At 40.2% G+C, this 25,551-nt stretch overlaps 1 protein-coding gene across 6 annotated transcripts in view; it reads right to left on the reverse strand.

Moving 5' to 3' along the window:
- myo16 (myosin XVI) overlaps window positions 1-25,551 on the reverse strand; it is a 119,558-nt gene that overhangs the window by 57,785 nt on the left and 36,222 nt on the right. For 5 of the 6 annotated variants that reach the window (XM_086091568.1, XM_086091569.1, XM_086091566.1 and 2 more), the window contains 11 exons: window positions 22,632-22,702; window positions 22,199-22,342; window positions 14,587-14,695; window positions 13,432-13,556; window positions 13,231-13,356; window positions 7,661-7,736; window positions 5,952-6,102; window positions 5,720-5,870; window positions 4,149-4,259; window positions 2,239-2,304; window positions 289-416 (listed from right to left, as the gene is read on the reverse strand). In XM_086091568.1, the coding sequence (XP_085947694.1) occupies window positions 289-416; window positions 2,239-2,304; window positions 4,149-4,259; window positions 5,720-5,870; window positions 5,952-6,102; window positions 7,661-7,736; window positions 13,231-13,356; window positions 13,432-13,556; window positions 14,587-14,695; window positions 22,199-22,342; window positions 22,632-22,702 (1,258 nt within the window). Of the gene's footprint in view, window positions 1-288; window positions 417-2,238; window positions 2,305-4,148; window positions 4,260-5,719; window positions 5,871-5,947; window positions 6,103-7,660; window positions 7,737-13,230; window positions 13,357-13,431; window positions 13,557-14,586; window positions 14,696-22,198; window positions 22,343-22,631; window positions 22,703-25,551 lie in introns of those variants that run through there. The other variant, XM_086091571.1, reaches the window with a different exon arrangement.

Here is a 25,551-nt window from a genome sequence, read left to right on the forward strand (position 1 = left end):
GGTTACAACTCAGCAGGAATGCTACTGGAGAGCTGGAGCGAAACGTAATTGCAATCAAGGAGCTGCCTCCGTCAAAGCCAAGTACAAAGACCGTGACACCGCAACACTCCAAACACACAATCATCGGTGTATGAACACTAAACAAGCCCACGGCTATTTATCTCTCAAGGGGATGTTTAACAGGAGCTGAAACAGAAGGAGCAAACTTTATTATCTTGTTTGCAATTATTTCGCTCTGCTGAATTTTGGCCTCAGTGCAACTAGGGCGGCTCGTGTTGGGACACGCACCTCAGGATGAAACATTGGGGTCGTCTCTCCTGGAGCATCATGTGGTAAGCTCTCTCCGCTGACGAAAAGATGTGAGGAGGCAGAGAGGAGCACAGGCGGCCTGTGGAGCTCAGGTACAACTGACTCACCTGAGAGAGACAAACAGGCACAATCCATGACTTGTTAGGTTGCAAAGTCGCATAACCGGGCTAGTATTTCACACCTTGTTGGCGATTGTATGAACACAGCAAGAAAGATGACACCCTTGCAGGGTTTCCTTGCAATCACCAACAGAGGGAGACAGGACGTAAATGCCTGTCGCTACTCGCTAAAAAGTGCCCCGAGATCTTAGATAAGAAGGGAATTCACGAGGGAGGGGGAGGGGAAAAACGACAAGGCTCGAGACATGCTCCCAAAGGGGAGCATAGTAAAAGCCTGGAAAAAACGTTTTGACATTACAACAAATCTCAAGAAATGTTGGAGTCGGAGAGGATGGAATGGGGGGGGGGGGGGGGGGGGATGTCACGGAAACCGGCTTAACTAACAGCTCAGTCTATGAGCGCTACGCGGCACAGGTGACGTCCGGGTCCAATGAAGGTGTTGAAAACAGGATGCTTTAAATGTAGAGTGGCCATTTAAATGCTCGATTCTGTCAAAGTTTGGCTAATGACTGCATGAACAGTGAATGAAATGCCAGTCAATGCCGTTTTTACATTCAGGACCTAAATCATAGTGTGGTCTGGGGATCACTGGAGGCCTCCAAAGAAACTATCGTCCAAGAAAAATGGCCCATAGTTAAATTTTGTGAGACCTTTTATAAGAGATTATACAGGCAATGCTTTAAGTAACATCTTGGCATCGTTAACTGTCCTGCAAGTCCCATAATATAATTATAGAAATTGAAAAAAGCAGGGGGAGGAGCTGCCGTCTCCCTTCTGACACAGCTTTTTATTGGGTCTTATTTTGTTGTATGTTTGGACAATGGCTGAATTTAGAAATGTAGGCAGCCAGATAAATGTAAAGAATATGTAACGACTGGGACGATAAAATCTCAGAAAACCCTTTAACGCCAAACATATCATATTAAATACAAGACATTTTGAGCCCTGATAATAATATGACCCAAATCAAATGTCTAATATGGAAGTTCTTTAAAAAAGAAAAAAAAGACAACGTTTTTTCAAAAGGACCAATAAATACTCTATTTACAAAGAATCTGAATTTTCTCTCATATATTTCATGGTTCAGGCTTTATAGGGTTAAAATCCTTGCTGGACGTCTGGTTTCTGGTCTGAGCAGGTTGTTGGCCACCAGGAGCGAGAGGGTGACAGACAACGAGCAGACCGAGGATGTTGTGACATATGTCCTCCTCGCACCTCCCAGAGGGATGGACCTTGGCGGGAGAAGATGTCTCCTCCGATCAAGTCCAAATCCTCCTAATGTGCCGTTTGGAATCAAGTGCGTTACACTAGCTGATGGATGATGCGTATTGTGTCGTTTAGCGGAAGCTGCATTTGTTTAAAATTCAGTTTCAGGGTCTGCACATGGCTCCACCCTTGATTTCTTGATGACGCTGTGCATTGCTAACAGGAAGAATGCATTATTTATCAACCACAAGGTCCATTTCAGGTTTATGTCTCCCTACAAGGCAGCCAACATCCATTATCGTGTAACTTTTAGTGTGCACTACAACGACAAGCCAATAGAAAATTTACAATATATATGTATATTGTGTTTATATAGTAAAAATCTATCCACTATTATCTATTGCACTGTATTTTCACCAAACCGTGTTGAAGGTAATTTACATCCACGCGAGGTTGAAACAGGAAATCAAATGTTATCACAACCAGTCATGCAAAACGTTAAAAAACGTTTCATATTAAACAAAGAGGCAGGGCAAATGAGGCGCAAAGCATTCTGGGTGTTGCAGTCTTTCAAGCATCTAATTGAGGTCTGTTAAATGCTTACCAAGGTGGAGTAGATAGGCAGCTCCTTATTTGGGTTGACCAGCAAAAGAATGTGCCCAATGTAAGTCTGCGGAGAAACAAACAAACAAACAAAACAAAAATCATCAATTCACTAAGCCAGCTGTACCCCCCCCCCCCCCTCCCCCCAAGTGTGGTTAACCAGTTGTACAATGAGCAGAATGTGGCCTCAGAAATGACCATGTTGTCAAGTACATTATTTGCACCCGCCTACACAATACACTTACACTTGGAGGTCATTTGGAAAATATAGCACCATTGAAACCCCTTAAAATGAGGTGTTACCCGCTAGTCTCTAATGAAGAGTCCCAAAGGACCTTTGAACGCTGGAAGAGTGGATTGGCCTTGCTGGTTCAAGGTTGATGACCTGAACCTATTACGCCTTTATGAGGTTTACTAGTGTGTCCAAGAGGGTAAACAACTTTCAATCCAGTAACGCTCCAGTGAACAATGGAGCCTTTTGTTAATGATGGTTGTCCACAGCTTCAATTGATGCTCTGTTGGGGGGAAGGGAGGAGGGGAGGAGGAGGGGGGGGCTCTTTCGTTGCTGGCAGCAGGTGAAAGAACCCATATCAAAAGTGTCATCTCTGACCACCCTGCTGGGAGCATATGGAGCGATTGCAGTCTTTGTCCTTACTTTATCCCAAGCGGTGGGTTGACATGAAGGCCATTGTTGGGTAGGCTACATTTAAAATAAGTAATTTTTATTATTATTATTATTATTATTAGAATTTGTCATTCAATGAGAATGTACTAATGTACAGATGTGCCTCGTTAAAAAAATAAACATCACAAGTCATATACATTTGAAGCAGGCTAGCAATATTGCTTGGATTTTTTTTGTTTTTAATTGTTAACACTGTAACTTATTAGTATGCTGTAGAAACAGGAAGTAATACAACTGTTACATGACATATTACGCCCTCCTTAGTGGTCATTTGTGCAATTATTCATTATTTATGCACTGTTTAACTTATTTTTAGTTTCTCTACTAATGTTTAAGTTACTGGTATACTTTAAAAATTGCCTTTACAGTTAGAATAATTTGATCCTGGAACGGATCAATTAATTTTCATGTCTTCCTATGGAGAAGAATTGTTTAGAATCAGAACAGACTGCAACAGGGAGACAACTTTGTTGATGTATAATATAATTTATGTATTATATATATTTTCAAAGTAATCATTACTCTGTATGAAATATAAAACACATATTCAACTCATTTTGGTAGCCGCTGCTGTCTGCTTGTAATAGTCTTGCATTCCGACAACATTTCATATTGAGTCAATGTCAACTTCATTTCGACAGGCAAATAAACATTTGCATTCGAGGCTGACTGAATTGTGTTCACTTGACACAACTGGATCGCAACGCGTGAGCGTGTCCTTTTGTCCCCGGAGTTGAAATTACACTCAATTGCATCAAGCGTGCTGCGACATCACCAAGATTGCAGCATTTTACCCAGCATAGTCATTCTGTCTTCACACACATTAACAGTCATTTCTCCTTCCCTCCTCCAACCATTTGATTCCCCTCTATTGTGTCCCCCCTACTGTGAACCACGTCATCGCACATATGGGCCTCCACTTCAATTCAAAGTGTGTCATAAAGGTCTAAGTTTTGCTTTAAACTGTGGTTTCCAAATGGATAAATACAGGCAGAGGACAAGGAAATTGCATGCATTTAAAATGGAGGCAATTTAGGAAGATGAAGGCAGTTTAGCCCTGAATGCATCCATTGATCCCCCTCCATATCGATATAATTGAGTTTTTTTTTCTCATTGTCACTGGTGCAGACAACGTTTTATTGTGCCCAGCAGTGACAGACAGCAGTGTAGTCAAGTAGTGGCAAAAAGTGCCCATTTTGTTAGCAGAATCCAAGGCAGAGACTTACATATATTTGGTCATTGCCAAAACGCTTCTGCATCTCATAGAGCAGGCTGCTGTCGGTGAGCTGGCTGAGGGACGCCAGGTCATCATTGGGTGCTGGAGGCATCAGCTTCACCTGAGGAGAAACATACAGTGAGAACGTGGACAAATAAATGGTCAGTTCTACTTGTACTCTCCATTAGCACTGCTTAACCATTTGCAACCACTTTCAGCCAACATCAGCATGACTGCGATGCAACTATTGATGTAGACGATCATTGGATACTCCACTATGTGTACGTCTGCACTCTCTAATGAGGCCCAACACAAGATGTGTTTACTATAATGTAGTGTCCCAACCCACTATGCTGCAGTTCATCGCCCGAGCCCCTACTATATCATATTTTTTAAGCAATCCTTTTTACAGTATTGGCCTACTTATTTCATGTAATACCCTGTGGAAAAGGAGCATCACAGTCGTGAATGCACAGTGTGCTTAAAATGTGTGTTTTAATAAGTTTAAGATTGTTCTAATAAGTTTCAATACATCTAAAGCAAGGTTATTATAGTAAAAAAACACTAAACATTTTCATTAACTAAATAAAATTTAAACGAAAATAAACAAAAACAAACTGAAAGTACATTTTCTGTTTATAAAATTAACTAAAACAAGCTATAGCAAAAATGTCCTTAGTTTTTGGCACTGTCAATATGAGCTTTCAAGGTTCATTTGAAATGTATTTCTTATGGTATTGCTGTACGTCCGTACAAATAAAGGAGGGTCAAACAATCGCTTCAAAATTGTAGTTCACTTTACTTTATTACACAACACTTTTTTTTAAATCTTGCACTTGACAAATAATTAAAAAATTGAAACTCAAAATAAAGAATACAAATAAAACTAATCCTAAAACTAATAAAAATTCAACTAAAACATATATACATGTTCGGAATAAAAATTGGGGGAAAAAAGCATTTTCGAAAAAATAAAAATAATTAAAAACTAACAAACATGCTCTAAAAACTCAACAAACTGAATTTATAAAACAATGGTCAAAAATAAAAACTAAATATAAAGAAAAATCCAAAACTATCATATCCTTGGCCTAAATCTGTCAGTAGAAGTTTTGTATTGTTCTGTCACAGAAGTCTTTACCATGCACAACAACCATTTGGCATCACCTTATTAATGAGAAAGCATGTATGTCCAAACTTCCATTTAATTTATAAAGCTTGTCCTCATTATAGTAGAAGGTAAATAGAAGCCTATCCCAGATAACTTTGTAAGAGAGACAGACAGGACACATACTGCACTGTATTGGTAAACATTCAGGAAGTCACAGTACTTGGGGAAACCCTCACAATCAGGGGTGACCTAAACCAAGATTCAAGTCAAGGACCTCTCAACTATGAGGCAGACTCCTTAACTACTGGTCACACTGCTGTCCATATTTATGTTGTATGCTGCTACCATTACAAAACATACTGTAAAATAAAAAAAATAAAAAATAAAGTTTCCTCTCTAACACACCTTATCCCGAATAAAACTGACACAACTCTTACATTGGCCTCAAAGTGCCCAAAGAAGCAAATGACCTGTTCCAGTTTGGTTGTTCCTGAGCTGAAGGGGCCATCCAGGATATTATCCAGCGAAGGTTGCCGGCTGAGTGCCCCGCCCGTCTCTCGAAACATGGCCCACTTTTCTAGGAAGCTATCCCGTTTTGAGATCGGGATACCCAAAGAGTTCCTGGAAGGTAAATAAAAGCGGTGATGCTCCGATTTAATAGTGAGGCAGCAGGCAAATAAAAGTGATAAGTATTTCACCAACAGGTTTTTGACAGGGGTGTTGAGGTCATGTGACCCGCCATCATAGTGTTGGTCCGTGGAGAGCAGAGGGGTGGAGGGGTCCTTCAGCCTTTGTAGCCAGCATGCCTCTCCACTCAGCAGTAAGTCAGCTATGTGTTCTGATGCAGCAATGTCTGAGGACAATTGAGCCAAAATCCAAATCAAGAGGCATTCAAGATGCGAGCGGTGATGAAAGGGGCCCTTGTATCTCCACTCCTCCCGGGGGTGTACGTAAGTTGGGAAGTGTTGCAGACTGAGAAGAATCAGGAGTGGAGTTATTATATACAGTACATTTCTGCCGGTATGCAGCGTCTATGGATCTCTTAAAAACGGGACAGGCCCTTGTGGGTCTTGCGGAGATAACTTGCAATATTTAAGTTTTGTATTTTATGGCAAGTCACCAAACTTTGCTGCCATATTCTGCCCACATGCCATTATGAAAAACCTTTACTACGATCCCGGCATACAACATTTCAAGGGCAGTGTAATATGTTGTCGCCACGCGGTGTATTTAGGCTAATATGTTAGATTCGATTGTTTTATTCTGTTTTCATTCAAATATTTACAATAACTGTGACATGTTTAGGTTGTCAATGGCACACAATGAATTAGTTTGCACAGTGGCATATGAAAATGTCGCCACTTGGCACAAGACATTTAGTTGATCATTTTCATTTGTTTTGGATTGTTGGCCGAGACTCCATTTTTTTTCAGGGGAATAAAATGTAATCGCACATCCACTACAATAAGTGGCAGTGGCACTCTCTCTTTTTTTTTTTTCTTAAAGAGGCAGTGGCACTCTCATTGTGGGGTCTATACCACCATCTGATTCAACTTGGTCATAATAGAGCATCCACTATAGCCTATTTGCAATTAGTGTCACTAATAACATCTTAAAGATATTTCAAATTTGCTCATAATAAGGACAGCTTTGTCATGATGTGTTTTTGTGATAGACATGCATCCAAAAGTTCACATTCATATTCCACTCTTAAGTAGAAATATTTTACACTCAAGCACCACTTAGGCCGTTATTGGACACAGAGGCTTCATTTCAGCTGACGACCCCCAGGACTCTCATCACTTACTTCCGTTCATCATATAGAAGCTGAAGAATGGATGAAGGGCTCTAACGGAGAAAGATGGTGAGGGGGGATGATGAAGGTCTCTGAGGGCTTATCTCATGTGTGCTGCGAGCCCACAAGCTAGAGAGGGCAGCTATTGATTATGGCCAGAGTGATGCTGACCTGCACTAAATAGCCAACGGCAGACACTATTTGCTTTGCCACAGTGGAAAGGTTAGAGATGAGTCTAAGGAAACATTTTCTTTCTTTATAATTTTTAATAATACATTCCAATATAACTGCTTTTATTTCATATTGATTCTTCTCATTCATCCATGTTTAAAAGCCACATGTAGTTACATGTCAATTGTAACCAATTAGGAAATAAGTCACGTCTGAATGATTAGAGCTAACATCCAAGGTAAACGTGCGTAGGTGAAAGCAGGCACGCACAATATGTCAGGGAGGTTTTTCCACTCAAGACTAATTATCGCTATGTAAATACACACAAATGTCCTCAGAATAATTAAGGAGGATCTTTTTGTCTGTTTAATGGGATCACAATGATTGTTGAAGCCATGCAAAAGCTGTGTGTGTGCATACGTATGTGTGCATCTCTGTGTGTTACCTGAGGGCTTGTCTTGGTTGCAGTTCAAAAGAGTAGGGTTCGCTCCATGCCGCAGGAGTTGACTAATGATGCTCGTCTGAAAGGGATGGAGTAAAAACTCACTTATACTGTAATACATCTTGTGTTAAAAGCGCAACAAATCCCATATTTCATACTGCAGTGGTCCTGAATAAATGGATCTATATATTTCCTCATAAAGTGGCCTGGAGCATAAAAACAATTATTATGGAGAAATGCAGAGAGACGACAGAGCCAAACTGAAAGGGAATTTTTTTTCTACTTAGCTCTCCACAACATGAGCCAACATGGCAAACATTGTGGAGCGATCACGTCAAAGATGTTCATATAATATAAACAGGGTTTCTGACAGTATCATCAAATCTAATTGAATGCTTTCCAATGCTGTTTTTAATGCAACTTAAAACTACTTTAATGCCCACACACACACCCCCACACACACACATACATACATATATTTACTTACTGTTTATACGTATATTAGGGCTATCAACCAATACAAATTTGTATTAGTAATTAATCGCATGATTTCCATAGTTAATTCACAATTAAACCTTAATTAACTGCATGTTATAACTGTTCTAAATGTACAATATATTATTTTTGTATTTAAAGTTTTCCATAGTCTCACGAATTAACCTAAAAGTGGACAAATATTGTTACCAAATACAAATGTATTTATATGTTTTAATTCATTGATACAGTTAAAAGGAGTGTGAAACATTGAGTCATAGATTTGTGTTGTAGTAATTTTCTGCCACTAGGTAGCATTAGTGTTTCATGTTGGACGTTGGTGACAGGAACACAAAATTTTTCTTTAAATTTCGGAGCAACTCGTGGACTCCAGGAGATTTTGTTCATTGCATATTACAACTATTCAACAGTCCCAACAAATACATAGATTCTTATAACATTTATTATTGCCAAATTGTGTTATAGTGACTCCTTTACACAATGTTGTATTTAAAATAAAACCAACAATTGTATTAAAAGACTCTCAACCTCATATTTAATACTCCTTAATGCCATTTATGGCATTATTTTAGCTAAATTAATTTAATATTTTTTAATGGTTGATGATAGAGACGTTGGTGCTGCTGTTTTGGTTGGCAAAGTCAGCATATGTGAACAATAGCACCTACTTACCATACTTAAAAAAAAAAAGTTTCATTATTATTCCTGGGGAGAAAAGTGTGGCATCTAATTGATGGAGGAACAACGTCTATTTGAGTAGGGGCAAGCATTTGCAGCTTATTTGACAGACGACACTTCCAACAAGAACTCCCATGTCATAGTGAGCCATCACATGTCAGAGTAGAAGCCCACCCCCGTAGTGCTCATTTGTGCCACATTGATGTGACAGTGACTGTTACCTCTGACCTGCATTCTTCTTCTATCTGTCACGATCTTTTTTTTTTGTATGTGTGTTGCACTCTTTATATGTGTCCCCGGGAAAGCTATATTTTATTTAGGGTTCATGTGACATCGATGGATGTTAGGACCTTCTTGCCGTAAGAGAGATGGCATCACAGCGGCAATCACTTCAGCGCTGTTGTCACATATAGACTGTAATGTAAATGTAATAGACCGTAGACCGTATGTGTGCCAGTGCCACGGGGAGTACTGGTCTTGATGACTGACTGGCACATTTCCATTAAAATATAATTTTGTTTATGTTAAGTTACTTTTGCCCTGAATAATACTACTAAACTGTTCACAACCCCAAATGAGTGACCAACACTCAATAATTCTTGCTATAATGACCATAACGAATTGTTTAATTTGGATTTATATTTTGAAAAAAGTCGGACTAAATATCCTCAGACTGGAGACCGTGTTTAAAATGTGCACTGTTATTATTTGACAAATGATTTTGCTTTTGTTTGTTAAAAACATTTTGATGTGGTAAATGATTTAAGATTAATAAACCTGAAAACCGAATGGCTCTAACTATGAAGCAATGTTTTTGTAGAAGGTATACCATTTTTAACATCATGGATATTTTTGGGGAAGAAGGGGACTGGAACAGTACATTTTATGCATACCGTATTATAGTATACTAAACTATTGTGACAAAATGCTTGTCAATAAAGGGCGATTAAAGTTAATGTCATAAATAGCCAAAAAGAATCACAAAAATCGTGGCTCAGAGGTAGAGACGTTCATCCAGTAACCAGAAGGTCGGCTGTTCGATCCCCGCTCTCCCCAAGTCAGCGACTCACACTGGTGTATGAATGGTGCGAATGTTTGGTGATGGTCGGAGGGGCCGTAGGCGCACACTGGCAACCGCGCTTCCGTCAGCCTGCCCTAGGGCAGCTGTGGCTACATAAGTAGTTTACTACCACCAAAAAGTGAATGTGTTAGTGCATGGATAATGTATCCACTGTGAAGTGAGTGTCAAGAAAAGCGCCATTTAAATCTGATGCATTGTTATTAATTCATAAAATAAGATTGCAATACTCACACTTAAGACCCTTCTTTTTTTTTCTTCTGTCAAGCCCAACATCGGTTATGAAAACAACTGGTACTTGAATGAGGGAGAATGAGACTCCTAATTGATTTATTACTCAAATATGCTGCTCATTTATAATTACTTCAATGAAAAAAAATGTTATGATGAAAAGGAACTGCTACTGATCCCTTAGTTAAGAATTTTTTTTTACTTGGTTTGCATAGTCATATTTCAGCGGAGACAATTTTGATTATTCCATAAAAAATTTCCAGTCAGATGCATCAAAATAATCATTAAAATTAATGGGAACAACCTTAGCTTAAAGGGGACATATTATGGAAAATTGATTTTTTAATGGGTTGTACACAAACAGTTTGGTCTCTTGAGAGTCCGCTCACCCATCAAGTGTGAAATTAAAAAACCAAGTAAATCTGTTATCTGCCTTTTTTTTCTGAGAATGTGTCTGTGAGTGGGCCTTTTTGTAATATAAGTAGGGCTAATTTACATAATCGCCCACACTGAATTTCTCAGATTTGTGCCTAATCAGCTATAATGGGTGAAGATCCAAAGCCACTTTCAAGCAACACTCAGAGTCCAGATGCTGCTGAAACACTCATGAGGAAACAATTCCCCCATGGGTGTGCCACCCCTGCTATCATATCGAAGCAAAAGGTAAGCAGAGCTGCACTGAATTTCATTAGACCCTACCCTATCCCTTACCCTTGATTGCTTAGTGAAGTTGTCGAGAATGGCAATTCAGTTTGCTCTATGTAGCGCATCAAGTGCTGTTATTGTCTGACAACCTGTCACGTGAATTAACCTTTCTTAACGTAAACGTTCTTTATTCAAATTAATAACCAATGCAAAGCAGTTGAGGCAATCTGTAATACGTTTTTTTGTGTGTGCGACTCAGCACATTCACAGTAGCAGCTGTTCAAAAAACGAGTCCAGAACATCTTCCACGAGCCACACACGGTCAGCTGTGCTTCACAGCCTATAAATACTGACTCAGACGTCACTAACAGACCAAGATCTCAACCTTCTGGAGGACCCACGAGGACAAGCAAAAGGTCATCCAGACCCAGTGACCCCCGAACAAAGAGAACAATCGTATTCCTCAAGTCAATTTAACATTTGTAAGCTTTGGCAAAGGCTCTTAAAAGAAGTCAACCTCAAAATGAAACACATGGCGTTCTATTCCTCAAATCTCTCACATGTACCTTCATCATAAAACAAAATAAATTAATCCACACCCAGCGGAGCCATATTCTAAAACATTTCATTAAAAAGCATTTTTAATCCCCTCACATACTGCAAGTATGTGAAAACTCTTCCCGAAGGGGTCACCGGCGCTCTTACTTATCTCAATAGCAGGAGAGCGGAACTTAATTAGCCGCGGTAATAGGGTCATACGTCTTCTTAAAGGGTGAGAGTGTGGGGTGTATGCAACATTGCACAAGAGGTCTTTGGGTTTTATGCTCCAGCTCGAGTTACACTTGGCCGTCAGTGTTTCCAGGCAACTGTTTGCTATGACGGCCTCGCGTCAGACAAACCTTCCTTTCCATTTACTCCACATGAATGTGGCAGTCATGATGTCATGTGGACCTGATTTACTCAGATGCAGTTGACAACAGGGTGGACATTGATCGCCCCAAATAACGTTGCATTTAAAACTTGAAAGAGTACACCTGCAAACTGCGATAGGAGAGGCCAGCAAGTGGCATAGACCACGGTACAACGAAATGTAGAGGTGAAAGAGTCTTGTCATAGGTGGTATGGCAAAAGGCCTTCCTGTGACCAAGTCAGAGCTTGAACATTCAGCAGATCCAAAATTGCAATGCTGAATAGGCAATATGATAGGAACACGAGGAAATTGTCTTTTTTTTTGTCATGTGCACACATGAAATTTGACTGGGATGATAATTGTTGTTTGGTTCTCCCTGTTGAAATCATAATAATCTTTTGATTAATTGAAATGGGGTGTCTATTAAGCATCCGTCAGTATATAAAAAAAGGTATACAAATATGATTTATTATTATTGGTAAATACTCTTTGACTTACGTACAGTATAGCGCTTTTCCAATTATTAAGGCATTCGAAAAGCTTCACACTGACTTCGGATTCACCGAGTGATGGCGCAGCATCAGGAGCAACTGGGGGCTCAGTAATTAGCTCAAGGACGCTTCAACATGGTCATAAAGGCCGAGGATCAAACCCACAACCTGTGGGGTTGGGAGACATCCACACTACCATTGATCGACATCGGCCCCATCATCATCATCATTATCATCATCATCATCATCATCATCATAGTGCCGCAATTGGCTGGCATCCAGTCCAGGGTGTACCCCACCTCTTGCCCAGAGGCTCCGGCACAACTGCAACCCTAATGAGGATAAGCGGCATATACTGTAAGATTATTAGCGTGGAGGTCACTATGAGATGAAATATGATTTAGAACCCTTCGATCGGCTGATGATCAGGCCGTGGCTCCAGCTCAACCACGACCCAAATTAGGACAAGTGCTATAGTACTTTAAAAAGTTGAAAGATCTAAATATTTTCAGTCTGTGCCTGGTTGCATCTTAGCAAGAAAATGTACCAATTTCCCTTTAGGGAATGTCAACAATTTTGTGTTTGACATTCATAATGTGAAGGACAAAAATGTGCTTTTTGGCAAGATGAAGCTAAAGTTGGGAGACAGTCTAAATATGCATATATTCTCTTTGTCAGCATACAAGCCCAAAGCCCAGAAATGTAATTATAAAAATCACGATGAGTGTGCAAAACTTTTAACGTAATCCGCTTCTTTTACTTCAGAGCATCAGATCAAATCAGCTTTCCTCCATGACTTTGTGAAAATATAGTTTCCCTATTCAAGACACCACCAAAGAGCTCATCTAAAATGTGATCCGCAAGCAATGTAGCTGAGGATCAACGGAGGCAAAAGGAGCAGTTTATCAGAAAGTGTGCTGAGTGACTGCAGGCCAGTTCGTCACTGGAACGATCCATCAATACTTCCCTCATTAATCCAGTTACACCGGATCAATGGAGCATTCACAGTAAGGATTCTCATACAAAATTTTTCTTTCTTTTTTACCTGCCCATATTTAGCAGCCAGATGCAGAGGTGTCCAGAAGTTCCGGGCCACTGGATGAGAATCTGCACCGTTCTCTAACAGCACAGCTGCCACGTCCCGATAGCCACTGGCACACGCTATGTGAAGCTTTTGAAAGGTGGACAGGTTTAACGAGTTGAGTCCATAGCACCCAAAAGAAGTCAATGCACGAAGGAGACTTACCAAGGTGACCCCGTCGTCATTGGGCTGATTAAGGTCTGCCCCTGCGGCTACAAGCTGTCTAACGTCAGATAGCATGGCGTTGGGCCTCTGTGTCCTCATGGTATGCAGAGAAGACACATCCACACCTGGCATACAAAAACAAGTATATATTTCCAAAAAAAACACACATAAAAAATAAGTAATAGTATCTGAACCAATAGATCTTCAGTGGACTTGAATGAAGTTGTAGGAAGAATTGAAGGACTGTATAACTTAATAGATTCACAATAAATTATATGCTTCATAAAGTACAGTACATGGGCAGTCCCCCCCCCCTCCATGAATGTGGGAAAAGGCAATGAAGCAAAGTTTCCATAGCAACAGAGGCCCAGCATGCCATGTGTTGCATGGTGGTTAAAGTGGCGGGGGGAGTACGAGGGGAGGGGGATGTCGACTGCAGGAGGGATGTGATCACTTCGGGGCTTGGCTAACAAAAGCTGAGTGAAGTAGCCATAAATTACTGTAAATGGCTCGGGCTCATTGCAGAGACTGGTGTGCGTGTGTTCGTAGGCTGCACTTTAACTCTTCAAGGGTTTGTGGTCTCGTCCCGTGTAGCTTCATGGCAGGCCTACAGAGGATCATTACACGCTGTACATGTTTCTAACCACATTTAGCCCTAAGGGCATGCAGTATGTAATACAAAAAAAAAGTCCTTAAAATATGACCTAAAGCTGTCTATAGATGCTAATCATAATTCCCAATGAAGTGACAATGTCTGACTCTCATGCTTTTACTGTAATAATGAGTGCAATTTTGGCCAATATTATTTTTACGATTGTGACTAAAGGGTTTTGTTTGTTTGTTTGTTTTTACACAAGCAGATGGCCTGGTTATTCATAGATGACAAAAAAAAAAAAGTCAAATGTGTGATTTTTTTTGCCATGTTTTCAAAAAAAACGTTCAAAGGGGACCATGTGGCAATTATGCTTTTAAGCTAATAAAATAGTACATGACTCTTGACAACGATAATGCATGGTGGGCCGTAGTTTGCCCACGGGCCATATTATGCACACCTGCTTTCGACTCTCAAATGTACAAATATGTAAACGTCAAACTGGTGAATGCTTGCCCTTCTCTCCGAACTCAAATGCAAACAAAAGCATCAGATGTCTTTACTGTTTTCCTCTAGGTGTTTTTGCAGAATATAGCGGCTCTCGGTTCCCTCAGAGGCGTAGTCCAGAGGAACGTTCCCATCGACGTCCTGCAGCAGAACCTTCACCCCAGCCTTCCGAGAAAGACGAAACGACATACAGGAGTTTAGTGGGCGGCAGTTGTCACGACAAATTCTATGACATTACAGTGGAACATCTTAAGTGTCCGATTAGTAATTCAACTAACATTTTTTTTTTGTTACCACCTTTAAAGTAACAAAAACACACAAAATCATTTTTGCAACACTTAGTCCAAAATCATTTTTTTGACATTTTCACTTGTTCGCAAGGTTAAAGTAATTTCTTGAGTTTATTTGTACAGCAGATAACCTTTTAACTTTTACTTTTAAGACAGTCAAGAATGTTTAAAAAATGTATAAAGCACATCTGCAAAGTGACTTGAATTCACATCACTTCTTGATCATTGGTTGCAAATGTCTTGGCTGAGTGACCATTCTTTTTACATTTTATTATCAAAGGTGGTTAATTTATTCGTATGCTTGTTTGACACATTACACTAGTGGTCTCCAACCACCGGGTAATTTCTTAGAAAATTGCTAACCACCTTTAAGATGAGTCTTTCAACTGAATATTCATTATACCAGAGGTGGGCATTCCGTTGATATGCTTGTTTTGACAGATTTTTTAATTTATTTTTTGATCCAGAGTCGTCAATAACTGGGTCAGTACCAACGGCCCGTTTCGCTGACAAATGACGGAAACAAGTTCCTCGTTGCTGATAAGTTTATGCAAGCGTTAGTTTAGTGCTCAGTTTATTTATTTTACATCAGGCACGTTTAAGGGGTCCTTTTGGTGTGCCATTTTACATCAAGCAGGTTTAGTTCTATCGAATTTTTTTTCACGAAATTCAGAAAATCCCCCAACTTGCATCTTGGATTGGATTGTGTTTGACCTTAGCGCTTCAACTCTATCTTCATTTTCACCTGAAACAAGAAGAGATCACTCTTCAGCTAACGATCTCATTAAACATAAAGATTAGGGGTGAACATTTGGTTCGGTGGGAAGATGAATGTGTGTTTTTGTTTACCCGACTCGCAAATCGCACTGGAGTGGTTTTATAGCAGGCCCTCTCCTCAGGCGCCATTAATGACTCACAATGTGGTTATGATAGATTGTTTCACTTTGGTTGTATTCATTAGTTGTTAAAATCATGTGATATGCACGCATGATGCAAAATGTGCTCATGTTCTTTTCATGTTGAAGCATTAAAAAATAATATACTGTACATCACCAGACACACGCACATGAATCGGTCGTTTGACTAGACCATAAAAGACAAGCGGAAGTAATGATCGTCACTGGACCAGGTCTGATAATAGTGACGGGTAGTGGTGGTGGGGATGGCTAAGTGAGGACCCTTATTGGATATAAGCAGCTAATAGAATTCTAATGACCCCGTTGCGCAACAGCAAAGAGATTTATGAGCGTGTCCACCAAGAGAAAGGGCTGAAAACCTCCCCAAAGCAAAAGTCCTAATTGATTCATGCATCAGAGACTTGTTTCATAAGAAACCAAAAATGATATCGCACACTTCCAGACAAACTGTTTTTGACACAAGAGATATTACTGATAACGAAAGTATAATGGTGCCACTTTATCATCAGAGAATGGTTACAGCGTAAACAGATCTGTGTCAGCCATTTTTGCTTTTGGCTAACAAAAACAATTAAGGAATATAATTGAGGAAAAAGTCTCCAATCTTCTTACTCTCCTTATAAACCGGCAATATGTCCCTTAGATTTGTCCTCGTCACCCCAACAAACACCAATCACCCTCCTCATAAAGCTAACATCTCCTCCCGGCTGCTTTTTGTGCGCCTGTGAGTCTTTGTGGCACTAAAGCAAAAGCCACAGCATTCACCTCCGGGCCCAGTATACGCCAGTGTGAGTCTAGTTGGATGGCGTTATCACTTGTCAGTTACAATGGATACAGTGTATACTGCCCGTGCCTGTAAGCCAATGTGCACATAAACTTTTACATTTATACTCAATGCGTGATTAAATGATTTTGGAATGAGCTGTGACAGTAAACAGCACAGCAGTTCAAGTGCAAGCAAAATACACAAATATAATGCTGGATTTTCAAAAATATTGAAGGCCAAAATAAGAAATCCTATTGCTATAATGTAAACTGGACATCATATAAACTAATGATAAATACCACATAAGTTAGGCATTCATTTACTACACTAATATTGAATGGAGGAAAAATATTTTGACACAAAATGGTGACTGCTTGAAAGTGAATAAAATAGCTTGCAGTAATTGCAGGTATTTTATAGTTGTTGTTTTTTTAACTGTTTTTGATGATTTAGTTGTGATTGGCATTAGTCACATTTTCGCTGTGTCCCTTTTTTCATGTATTGTCTTGCTCGTTAGAATTTAGAGTCCAGCTGATCTCGTGGGCCTGGTCCCTTGTGTCTACCAATCAACTTCCTCAGCCACGAGTATCTTGTCCAGGTGTTCTTCGTCTCTGCAGTTTGCTTGTATTTAAGCAGCATTCGAGGAAGGTGGGAAGTCGGACTTTTCTCATTCGAATTGTCCCAGTTGTGACCTCGGAGTGTATGAAATGTAAACAACAAAGATGGCTGATTACAATCAATTGTTTGTTGTTCAGGTTAATGCCGTCATTCTAAATCACTGTGTTGTGTTACATGAACCTATGTCAAAAAACTAAAGTAACAATAAATAAAGATCTGTTTAAAATCTTGTAAATTATGTTTTGCTGTCATGGTCTGTCTCTCCATTGTCAAGTGATGTCAGACTGAAGACGTTTGGTGAAGTTGGGGTCCTTTTCTTAGTTAATTTGGTATTTGGCTGTTTCAAAGTGCCCTGTTCTCTTTTTTGTTTTATTTTTGTAGAACAATACATTTCGTTTTGAGTACATCCAGAATTCCTGCTTTGCCGCCCTGCACTTGGGTCCACCTTTTTCCTACCACCATTACAAAAACTCTTCAACTTGTGAAAAAAAACATGGTATTTGCAAATGTCCACTTTAATTCTGTAAATTCACAAACAGTACATTCTCCAGGTCCTCCCAGGCTCCCACTTTCCAAAGATATGAATTTTTTGGTTCATTGATGACTCTAAATTGGCCATATATGTGAGTGTTAATGATTGTTTGCAAATGTGTGCCCAGTGAGATTGGCTGTACCCTGCCTCTGGCCGAAAGTCAGCTGGGATAGGCTCACCTATGACCCTGGGATGCTACTGCATTGTAGAAAATCGATGGGTGAATTTACATGCTGTTGGCTAGTCAGTTATCAGGATTATGCTAATTTTTTTTGTAAGAATCTGGTCTAGCCCCAGTTCAACATTAGCCCTGTAGAACATTGGCCAGGAAAGAACGATCAATCTGGCTAAAGGTAAAGGTACGTTTATTTATTTTTGTAGTTGAAGTAACATGTAATAAATGATGACATGTAGTATTTTGGAATTCTGTGGCATCTGTATGTAAAAGCGGATAATACATTCTCCATAAAGCAGGAAGTAGACTACAATTCAACCAACAAATGGTCAATATTTTATTTTTGTAAAGGCATTTTTTTTTCTATTCAGTCCTGATTAGATTGCACAGGTGTAACTATTGTCGTGTCCCATGAGAGTATAATGTGAAAAATGCCTCAACTCTCTTGAGAGTTACTGCGCCGCCACAAAAGTAATAGCTATGCTTTCATCGCACCACAAAGCACCACGAGACCAGGCGACGCAGATGGCGGCAGGGGAATTATGACAAGTGGCCCGTGGACGCGGAGGCATTAGTCATGTGTCTGCACTGGAATGATAAGCGATGACAGATATAAATGAGTTGGCGTCGGCAAGCAGCCCTGCAGACTGGGAGAGGTTAACAAGTTGACCCCTGACCCGGTCTGGCTCACCGCCGCAATATGATGAACAGCATGGCCTTGGTGGTTCAGCTGATGGAAGTTACGCTTATGTCTATTGGTTACTCATTTGGACAGCTATTCAATTAAGAGTTATTCCCTCCTCTAGATAATGGCAATTGGTATGTACTGAGACTACCACAGAATCAATGATAAGTCGTAGACGCATCTTGCGAACTGTTTAGCATATCATCATTGTCGGGCGTAATCTAACTACTAACCAGCTGCTTCAATTTGTTATTCCTATAAAACAAACACTTTCAATCTTGAGGCAACATATTGTGGCAAGTCTCCCGCGGAGTGAGGAAGGGGTGGAGTTATAATTTACAATTTATATTTAGTTTTGTTAATTTGTAAAAATAACAGACCACATGGGGACTGATAAATAGTATCACTTTGTAAAAAAAATACTTTACATTAGTTTATACATTATTTTATGGAGTTTCTGTGCAGTAGCATTGATATACAAAATTCCAAACAGGTGGACGTTACAGTACCATTAAAAAAAAAATCTAAATCAGGATTGGATCTCAAATGAGTGCTTTGTCAAGTTAAATGAATTTCGGCATTACGTGTAATGACAAAACAATTTGATTTCCATTTCCATTCATACATCTGCTGTATGGTAATGAAGTGCTGCCTCCATGAATGCAAATAATCAATTACGATCGTCTTTGCGGGCGTTCGTGCGTGCTGCACAGTTTGCACTTTGCGACTTGTGACTTTGCGACAAGTCGTTCTGCACCTAGTCGTCATGGTAACAAAATCCGTAGGCCAACAAATGAGCAGTGGGTCTTCTGCATGAGACATAACTTTCCTCTCAACATTTCAGCCACAAAATAGCTTCAATTCTTCACCCTTGGGTCACACACATGTCAAGATGCTTGGGAACCCTTTTAAATTGAAAAAAAAAATGCATGATGCTTTATATAACCTATAATGTAACTTGTACTTGACTCACATTATTATTCCCGCCACGTGACCATGGGGTAGCGAGAATGCAAATGCTACAGACCTGCATGTTTTAATAAGCCTGCTAATAGACACACCCTACTTAAGTGTGCCGCATTTTATTTCACTTGCTGTCTTTGCCATTTGAGTGATGATGGAACAGTAACACCAGCCCAGAAACAAACAGACACAAAAGTATTCGGTCATCCTACATCGTCCTTTGAGAACCACGAAGTAGCCTGCTAACTACACAGACCCTAAAACCAAAAAACACTGCACTGTTCCACACCTTTATCCCCATTTAAACAATAGTTGTTTAAATTAGGTGCAAAGTAACTTAGTGGTTTACTTATAAACCAGTTGCCTAGTCGAACAGCTCACGAGGCTAGCATTATGTGGTGATTCGCCAAATCCAGAGGATCCATTGACTGCGTTCACTGAACAAAAACTGAATAAACAAGTGAAACGTTACATAATTAACCCCAAAGCCGATCACCCTTCATTGGACTCCAAGGCAGACCGAGTGACGTTATCTACTGACAGACATACGAAGCAGAGCTGAGAGCAGCCAGGGGCTTGCTGTTAGCCTAAAACTTCAAAAGGTTGGCAAATGCAGACGTTCCAAATGCATCCGTCACAAGAAGGGAAAGTGGGTCAATTCCACAACTCCCCACTGGTGTTTTTTGAGGATGAGGATAAGAAATAACATTTTAGGAGGGAACGGGTCTCCCGTGGATCACTTGACTGCTCTGCTACATCTTGCAAACGTTTAGCGGGGTGACGCTCAAATCAGAGAACCACTGTACCGATCCATGCTGTCTCTGAATTTTCAGTTAATCACCAGAACCTGAGCAGGAGCAAAGAATAGTTGTGGGAATATTCTTGGAATCCGGTTGGCGATGAGAGTGGTTACAACCATTTGTAGGACAGCGAGGGGGAAATATGAAAACTTGGAAATGTGTTCATCAGCAAAATCCTACAGCTTCAGTGGAGGAAGCGATGATGAAGAAAGGATGGGGAGGAGCAAAGACGTATAGACTAAGAGCAAGAGACAATAGACAATTTCTTTCAGTGGCTTTTAAAGATAAGGCTGCTAATCGGGTGCGTTGAGTGAAGCCACGTTTCCACTTCTCATTAAAATGGAAACCCATCTTATTCTGTGGAAAGCGCTCCCACTTAACAGCGCCAATAAGGCAGCAGCTGCATGACTGGAGAGCAAAATGAAGGAGCAGATGAAAAAGCTTCTTGTATCTGCATCTAGAGAAGTCAAGGTTATTTTTTATACATTTAGACAAGAAAGGTCTTGGGTTACCCTCTCAAAAAGCATCCTTAATGCTCAACTGACATTTTGGGGAAATAGTGGTTGAGTTGCAGAGTAAATTGGAAGTGAAAACACAGGCTACATTGTATGGTAGAATTTTGAGCGTCCGTAATATGGCAATCGTCAACAGTCGGGACATCCGTCCGTCATCGTCAATACGTCAATATTTCAAACCGAAACACACTTTTCATCACTTGGGAGGTTTCCATCAAACGGATGGTAGGCATTAGGAAGCATCCTGCAGGGAGAATATGCTGACAGACCCACCGCAGCGAGCATTTCGCCCTTTGCATGGCAGCTCTTCAAACGCCGCATGCAGTCAATCAACACAAGCAAGGTGGAGAAGGAGTTTAGCTTGAGCCGGGTGACAAGCCTCTACGGGTCTAATCAACACAACGTGACTGAGCTGAATGTCTTATTTGCCTTCCCCTGCAGATGGCCCTGTTCTCTTGAAGGGCCTAATCCGCCGCTTCACGGCTCCTGTCAAGGCAGCGGTAGACATGTTCGCCATAGAACCTGTGTCTCTTTGATGAACTTGCTACAGTGTGTGGGGGTGTTTACTGTATTTACTCAACAGCAAATGGGGAGCAGAGTGTATTAAAGGTGGATGTCTTTATTTGTATGCATAGAAATATAGTATCCAAGCTGAGCTTGTTTTTCAAATCCAGGAAACCTGTGACCCACACAGTAAATTATGTAGAGTAAATTGGCTCACTCTAAATAGGGTAAAATGTACACTTGGAAAAAATAATAAATAAATAAAAAGTCACCCAGGGGTTGATGAACAAAACCCACAACTTCAGTACCCTGTGTGCGTATATATCGCTCGTGTCAGCTGGAATCATAACTACAAGAGACAAAACATCGTTTTTGGTCTCCATCTTGGATATAACAGTAGCAGTGGCATAACTCACGTGGTAGAGTGGCTGAAGGTCGTGAGTTCGCTCCTCAACCCTTGAGTACCTTTTTATTTTTTTAAATAAATTAAGTCAAATTTAACCAAAATCTCTCCAAGCAAAATTTACTTGAAAAGTAAGTAGTGACAAATCTTTAATTGTCTTGTTTCACGTACACACTAAAAATACTTTCATAAAAATGTACTCTGAATATTTTACTTTCTTCCAAGTGTAAACAGAGAAAAATCTGTTTAGAGTGGGACCAAATAGACTCAGTTTAGAGTCAAATGTACTACAGGCCTACCCAAAACCTCAAACCTCAAATCCTTAGAACACTTGTGTACTTTCAAATATAGAACTTGTATACCAACCAATTCAACACGAGAATACAAATTGTACCTTTCATGCCTGAATTAGCAGCGCTTGCCCATGCATGTTGTTATTGTGTGAGTGTCTGGTGGCATGCGATTACAGAAGCAATTCATGCACGTCGTGTGTCTCTCACCAGAAGCAAAAGCAGCACCATGTCGGCGTGGTCGCACACACATGCTACATGCAGCGCCGTCCACAGGTCTTCGTCCTGCAGGTTGACGTTCAGACCTCGCTCCATCAGCACCTCCGCCGCCAGCACGTTGTCGTGACGAGCGCACTGCGAAACGTTGGCAGGATGCACTCAATAGAAGGAGTTGTCGTTAACGGTGCTTGTCACAGTTTCTCGCAACATTCTTCTGTTCTTCTTGTAGTTCTTTTGTCTGGACTACAATACAAATGTCGCCCTAGTCGATGGTTTATCTGCACTCTTGTTAATCATGCTGTTCACACAAATCCACTCTTCACACGCCAAAACATTGCATACATCATTTCATGGTTAACATTCTACAGTTGCATGCTAGACAAACTCATATAGCTGTCGTGCACCATTTGTGTGTGTTGCCTACCAAGTGTAGCAACGATCCCCCAGAGCAAATAGGAGTGTTGGGGTCAGCTCCCTCCTTCAGGAGACGCAGCACTGCAACACAAGATTGTGATTTACAAACATTGATATCAAACACGAACATTGCAAATGGAGACACATGTAGCATCAGTGCAATAAGGACAACCAATATTGAACACTAGATTAGGCTGACTACTAGGGGTGTGCCAAAAAAATCGATTCTCATTTAGTACGATTCAGAATCAATTTTAAATGTCTCAAAATCGATTTTATTTAAATTATTTTGTACTGTCTTCCCTTTGTTTGTGCGTGCCTTTATTGGGAGCGCTGTTCATGTTGTACCCGAGTTGGCCACTTAGGCTGATACACTGTAAAGTTGTAGCCACATTAGAGAGTAGAAGGAAAAAGTCACGATCAAGTTATTCCAATAAAAGTTGTTTTTTTGCAGCGTGGAGCCGTTCTTTTGAGTAATAAAAGTGTAGTGCGCTAGTTAGCATTAGCGAGTCAGACTGGAGTAGATCATTACAATTCCTTGAACATCTATAAATTGAAGCAAAAATCAGTGTCAATCAAATCATTTTGAATCAAAAAGCGTTATTAATCGAAAATCGATTCTGAATCGAACCGCACACCCTAAAATCGGAATCGAATCAAATTGTGAGACATTCAAAGATTCCCACCCCTACTGACTACCCTATACATCCATTTTCTATAGTGCTCCTCTACATTCACGCCTAAGGCAAATTTAGAATATTCAGTGAACCTCACGAATATTCATGTTTTTAAAATGAGGAACAAAGCCAGGCCCAGAATACCTAGAGAACACCCACACAAGGAAGGGTAAATCATGCAAACCCCACACAGGAACATGAGAACTGTGAGGCAGGTGTGCTAACCAACCCACTACTTCACAAATTTAAAAACTCTACACACACACACACACACGTTCACAGACACACTCAAAGTCAGCTATGAAGACAGGGTCAATTAGTCTGCCGCTAATTCCGACTGTCATTGACCCGCTTAAAGTCATTTAATGGCTCATTACCTTACCAGACATGTTCAACCTCATTAGTAATTACGTAATGCATATTCTCAGAATGGACAAAAGTATTGGGACACCAGCTAAAACTATTTCTATTGTTCTAGGGAGACTTTCTAGATGCTCGTATGTGGAATTTAGCATTGAACAATCTAGAAGAAATTGGCGAGGCCCAGGTTTTGGAATCATGTGTTTCCAGTAAGTTTTTCCCCCCCGCACCAAATTCTTCTAAGTATGACTTTTCCAAACTGGGCCCACGAAGTTGGAAGCATACAAGACTATGAGACGATCAACCAACACATCCACAAAGAAATCCTCATATTTGCTGTGGCGGGACTCGTGGCTGCTCACAATGCCCGAAGCATCTTACAGTTGTTGGCCTAAAAGAACATCAGCATGCTGGAATAACCTTCAACTGCATGGTTGACATCAAGATGGCCGTGATAACAGAGCTGCAATGGCACCACCACTCCGAGAAGCATCCGTCCGGGGATGCATTAAGGTATGGCAGAAAAGTCTGGGAAAGTGCATTCCACTCCATTTAGAGGGGCGAAATTAGTAGTTTGGATTTAAAATAATCTTTTGTGACACAATTCCTGGAAATTTGGCACATCTTGTAAATTTTACTATTTAACGTAGTGACTCAACTGTGAGGCAGAAGTGCTAACCACAATTGACCATAGTGCCTGGAAGAATTCAATTGTCCATATATGTCATGGTAAGATAAACAATGAAGATTAAGAATAGACAAACGGGTCTACAAATTACCGGCACTGAATTGTCTTATGCCAAACCATAATTGAATCCTTTTAAGGGTAAAATCAGACACGTAGCGCACTGCACAAATATTTGTTTCCTCATTTGTCTAATGGCCTCTTAATTGTAATATTGCTGAGTAGAAATTGAACAGTGAAGTCAATCACTGCAATTATCTTTCATCTCTTCCAAATACTGTAAAGGCTCAGTCAGGACTCGGACTCCCCCCAATTAAGGCTCATCTAAGATTTAATAGTTACTAGGGAATACATATTGCTTTGGCTTTCCTGCATTATCGCTGAGATGCTCATTAGCGAAGAGCAAATTTTAAGCGGACGAGATACAAGCGGGATTTATGGCCACAGAAAACGATTACAGTCCCCACCCCCCCCTTCTTGCATATGATAGTAATATAATAATAATGACACACGGTGATAGAGAATTAAACAAATACACTGGCTTTGCTTAATAAACTAAATTTTCCTACATACATACATCAGTCAGTCAGTCAACACCCATGAGCCTTTGAAGATGCCGTCTGGAATTTAGAGCACATATTGAATGACTCTGAAAAGAGGTTAAAGGTAACGAGCTGCATGATGACCTTGAGACAGTAAATAAATAAGACAAACACAGAGTGCCTGCCTGGGAAAAGCAATCAATAGGGCAGTTACACCATTTCCAATAATGCAGCTATGAGGGGGGAAAAAAACATTTTTATTGTTTAATACCACTAGGCCTCTTATTTTGAAAAAAACAATTTGCATTTTTATTTATTTACAAGTCTGTCCTTGAACATTGCTTTCCCCTCACTGTGTTTTGAATCTATGCATACTAAATAGAAAACTTGAGCAGAGATCATTATTTCTTTCTTTGTGGATGAAACTCAACACTCCCGCTGGCTCCAGCTTCAAATGCTCCACTAATTTGCTTATTGGAATATTATTCATACAAATGTTGCTTTCATTTTGTGAACGTGTCTTGACCTTAACAAACACCAAAACCAAACATTTATGAAGGAAAAAGACAACAGGAGGCACACCTAATTCAAGTTGCTTCCTTAGGAACAAACCATCATAAACTGGGCTCACTCGCATGCAACAATGAGGCACTCTAAAGTAGCCAT

This window comes from Leptonotus elevatus, chromosome 12 (genome assembly GCF_054856555.1).
Source record: "Leptonotus elevatus isolate MCC_2025b chromosome 12, RoL_Lele_1.0, whole genome shotgun sequence".
Lineage (NCBI taxonomy): Eukaryota > Metazoa > Chordata > Actinopteri > Syngnathiformes > Syngnathidae > Leptonotus > Leptonotus elevatus.